The 4,399-nt window shown below is 40.9% G+C and overlaps 1 protein-coding gene across 1 annotated transcript; it reads left to right on the top strand.

Moving 5' to 3' along the window:
• The first annotated feature begins 1,144 nt into the window (after positions 1-1,144).
• Positions 1,145-4,169, top strand: LOC121989089 (probably inactive receptor-like protein kinase At2g46850). The gene is made up of 3 exons (XM_042542913.1): positions 1,145-2,081; positions 2,505-2,588; positions 2,998-4,169. Exons 1-3 carry the CDS (start codon positions 1,304-1,306, stop codon positions 4,059-4,061), a joined length of 1,926 nt encoding a protein of 641 aa, XP_042398847.1. The 5' UTR covers positions 1,145-1,303; the 3' UTR covers positions 4,062-4,169.
• The last annotated feature ends 230 nt before the right edge of the window (positions 4,170-4,399 follow it).

Raw genomic sequence — 4,399 nt, forward strand, 5'->3', positions numbered from 1 at the left:
AAAAAAAGAAAAAGGAAAATGAAATAGAAAGTAATTTCATATTAAAAAAATACTCAGGTAGAAAAGTAAATTTGAAAACTATATTAATTTTAAATAATTAAAATATAGACTACTTTTTTATAGACTAGACTCATTAATAAATATATTAAATAAAAATAAACTAATTTAATTATAATTATAATTATTCCTTATTAATTATTAAATAATAAAAACTAAATATCTCATGTATTATAAATACACTAATTTTAGACATTTTCAAAATTATTTTCTTTCTAGATATTATAAATGCACTAAATTTATTTAATAACATTTATAATTGTGATTTGATATAAATAGCGTTGTCCTATCAATGAGACGTTGAACTCACCATAAAAAAACACACACGGACAACGGCAATTATACTCACGCAGAATGTTTTAGAATTACTAATTCTTATTCCTTAATTCATTTCAACTATTTTCCCCTTTTTTCTAAAAGCAAAATCAAATCAACTAGTGAAAAACTCAAGCAGGAAATTAAAATTAACAGGTAATCAGAGATCACGTTGTCATCACCAGAAAAATAAGTAATGTTTTTATCATCAATGAGAAAAATACATATCATCTATAAGAGAAGCAAGTTTCTTGAGATATATAGTAGATAATTTCATAATATTTGTGGAAATACTAGTGAACAAAAGTAAAAAGTTGCTTGATCATTCGCATTCTTCATCGCATCATCTCCGGCTTCGTGATGTGTTGTGGATTGTTGGTACCTCGTATTTGAAAGCTCCTTGTTTACTTCGACTGCTCATCGAAGGAAGAGACCATGCACGCGCCGTGTCACGTGCTCGTGGGCATCGATATATCCGGCTTCGGGAGCAGTAGTCGAGCTGTACCAACTGCCTCCCACGTGATACATTTTCGAACTGTTTGCCAGGACTAATTTATGATGCCCAAAACTAATTAAAATCCATGAGAAATAACAAAAACATGGCGACACACGGAACACGCTTGCTCATGCTTATCTTGCTTCCACGCGTTGTGTTAGGGTGGGTGGGGAATGAGGAGTGGTTCTTATCGCTGTGCGCTGTCTTGAAATAGATCCCCGCGCCCGCTCCGTTCTCGATTCGTGATGTGCTTGTTTATATCTCTGTTTCCGACGACGTGCCACCTTCTCGCCTCGCTCGCGCGCACCCAGAAGAGGAAAGGAAGCAGCGCTCGTCCTCCTCCTCGACCCTGTTGGCCTGTTTCCCTACAAAGACGACTCGACTCCTCTTCCGTTCCCAAATGCCTCAGGGCTCAGCTCACTCCACTCCTCTGCAATGGCTCCTCTTCCCTTCTTCCTCCTCTTTCTGGTCCTCTTCGTCTTCCGTTCTGCCTCCCAGCCGGACGTCCCTAACCGATGCGGCGAACGCTGCGGCGACCTCCCAATCCCGTTCCCCTTCTACCTCAATGGCTCCTGCGGGCCCTCCCTCCCAGCCCTTCGCCTTTCCTGCTCTGCCCCCGACTACGACCTCCGCCTCGCCCTCTCTCCCCTTTCCGCCTTCCGCGTGCTCGCCTTCCTCCCCTCTGGATCCCTCCTCCTCGACTACTCCTCCCCGTCTACCCTCTCCTGCGATCGATGGTACGCCGACGTCAACCGCTCATTCGGCCTCGACTCCACCCCCTTCTTCGCCGTCACCGCTGACAACCTCCTCCGCCTCTACGATTGCGAGGATTCCTCCATCTGCCGCGCCGGATGTGAGCGGATCGGCTCCTCACGGGGCTGCGATGCCAACCTTACCGACTTCGGCTGTTGCTACCCGCTGTCGGACGGGAGTGTGTGGAAGGTCGGGAGCGGTTTTTCGGTGTTCGGCGAGTTCGGGTGTCGGGGGTTCTCAAGTTGGGCGGTGGTGAGGTCCGCCTCCGGCAATGGAACGGCTATTGCTCAGAGGGGAATCGAAGTCGAGTGGGCGGTGCCGAAGGGGCACGCCAATGGGACTGAGTGCGCGGCTGGTGCGGTGGTGGTGAACGCCACTGCGGTGCGAGGTGGTTTTAGGTGCGCTTGCGCACCGGGATTCACTGGAGATGGTTTTGCTGGGGGCACTGGATGTCTTAAATGTGAGATTGCTGGACTTGAGGCATTATTCATAATCACTGCCCGTTTTTGTTTCTCTGAATAGGTTGTATTACGATGGTTTACTTGTTCGAATCGTTAGCTAACTAAGTATTCTATTACTATGTTTTGAGAACACACTGAAGGTTAAAGGTTGAGAATTGTTAGTTTGGTTGTTATTGTCTGAATGCCTTTAACATCATCCTTAGCGCATCACTTCCGACTATTCCTTTCCCTTCACCTCTTATTCATCACTGTTTATAGCTGTCAGATTTGTTCTAGCATGTCATGTTTTGCTGCAATAATTGGCAATATAGTTTGCTTTCTTTCATCTTCTGCTAACTACTTGGTAGAGTTAGTTTTTTCAGTGACTCGATTAAGTATGTGAAAGTCAAGATTTTGTAAACAAATTTTAATTTTATTTGCAGCCTGTAGCAGTGATCCTCAAGATGAGAATGACGTAGGGTGCTGCAAGGGGAGGTTTTGCAGAAAAGGAGTGGTTATTCTTGCTGGTACGTGCCCATCATCTATCTTGTTTCTATTGTATATTTGTGCATCTCCAGATCTTAATATTGATTTGTTAGTGCATTTCTGCTTTCTACCCAACTTTTAAACAACTTTTAAACATTCATATATATATATATATATATATATATATATATATATATATATATATATATATATAAATAAATGAACTAGTCTCAGATGCAAAGACTGAACACTTGTTAACTCTTGAAGCTCTGATTCTTAAAGGTAGAACACTATTTCCTAAAATGCAAGTGTAATGATATCTACATTATACATATCATCAATATTATTAATTTTCTGTTCATAACATGTGTAATTTAATTCTGTTTGTCTTCTTTTTTTATCTATTTTTTTACTTTGAATTGTCATGTTTCATGGTTATTTTTCCAACAGGTGTTCTTTCTGTACTTATTCTACTTGCCATCATCGTATTATGTTTTTTCTTAAGAAAACTTTTGAAGGAGAACATGCCCGATCTCGATCCATCCTTTCTTCCCAATATTATTGGAAAGGCATGTAACACCCGTCAGTTTACATACAAAGAGCTGAATGAAGCTACACGAGGGTTTGAAAACGATAAAAAGCTTGTTGATGTTATCGATGGCACAGTTCACTTGGGGAGACTGAGCGATGGCACAAATGTGGCTGTTCAAAAATTTAAATGCCAGGACCAAAAAAGCCTCAGAAAAGTTTTGCACAGAGCAGAGATTCTTTCTCATTGTTCACATAGAAACATTGCCCGGATCATTGGGTTTTGCTTTGATTCAGCTGAGACTCTACTTGTAGTACATGAGCATTTCTCTAATGGTACACTCGAAGAACACTTAAGACATGAAAGAGGCATTGGCCTCAGTTGGTACCTCAGAATGAATATTGCTTCCGAAATTGCAAGTGCCCTCTCATACCTGCAATACGAAATATCAATACCGAGCTATATTGAAGATCTCAAGACCAGTGACATACTTATAGACACTTATTATTCTGCCAAAGTTACTGGTTTCAAGTTCCTAAAATCTGGACTTGTCAATGGATCCTGCTCATACGTGGTCTCTCATGATACTTATGCCATCTACAGCCTTGGTCTTATATTACTTGAACTAATCATGGGCTCCAAACCTGGAAATCTTTCAGATACAATCTTGCCTAAGATTGAAAGTAACACATTACATGAGATTGTGGATCCATATCTCAGATTTCATGAGCAGCCGCCGCTTCACCGTGAGCAGATTGAAAAGGCAGTAGACCTTGCCGTTCAGTGCTTGTCCAGTAAGGAAAATGGCGGACTGTGCATGGTTGATGTGGTGAAGGACCTGATATTTATCATTCAAGACAACATGTGCAGCAGTAGCAGAATAGAGCCTAAACTGGAGGTGACATTTTCAAACTCTAGCCTTCTGCAGATGGTGTCGATGTCTCCCGATAACATGCATGTTTCCTTTGTCCAGAATGCAAATTAGAACATATCAGAGATGACCGTTCATCTGAAATGTGTATTCCTTTTGAGGTACTGTAAGCATGTATGGATGAACATCACCTTTCTAATGTGTATTAATTTTCTACTGTCATTGTTATTTAGATCGATCTTAGATCTTATGGTTTATGAACAATACTCGAGAACTTTAGGAAGTGCATGGCTTGCAGAGCACCAAAATATTTTTAGTTTTTTATTAAAAAAAAAGGTAATCAATTGTTTGCCTTGTCGCCACTAAACTAGCATGATCGGTAATCATAACTACAAAGCAATATGTCCCCTAATGTTTATGTTCTTGGTCAAATGCATAATCTTTAATGCTCC

Source organism: Zingiber officinale, chromosome 6B, assembly GCF_018446385.1.
Source record: "Zingiber officinale cultivar Zhangliang chromosome 6B, Zo_v1.1, whole genome shotgun sequence".
Classification (NCBI taxonomy): domain Eukaryota; kingdom Viridiplantae; phylum Streptophyta; class Magnoliopsida; order Zingiberales; family Zingiberaceae; genus Zingiber; species Zingiber officinale.

Coding starts and splice junctions, on each gene's coding strand:
- LOC121989089 (XM_042542913.1), top strand. CDS start 1,304: ATGGCTCCTCTTCCCTTCTTCCTCCTCTTTCTGGTCCTCTTCGTCTTC. Junction 2,082..2,504: donor GGGCACTGGATGTCTTAAAT/GTGAGATTGCTG, acceptor TTTTATTTGCAG/CCTGTAGCAGTGATCCTCAA. Junction 2,589..2,997: donor AGGAGTGGTTATTCTTGCTG/GTACGTGCCCAT, acceptor TTTTTCCAACAG/GTGTTCTTTCTGTACTTATT.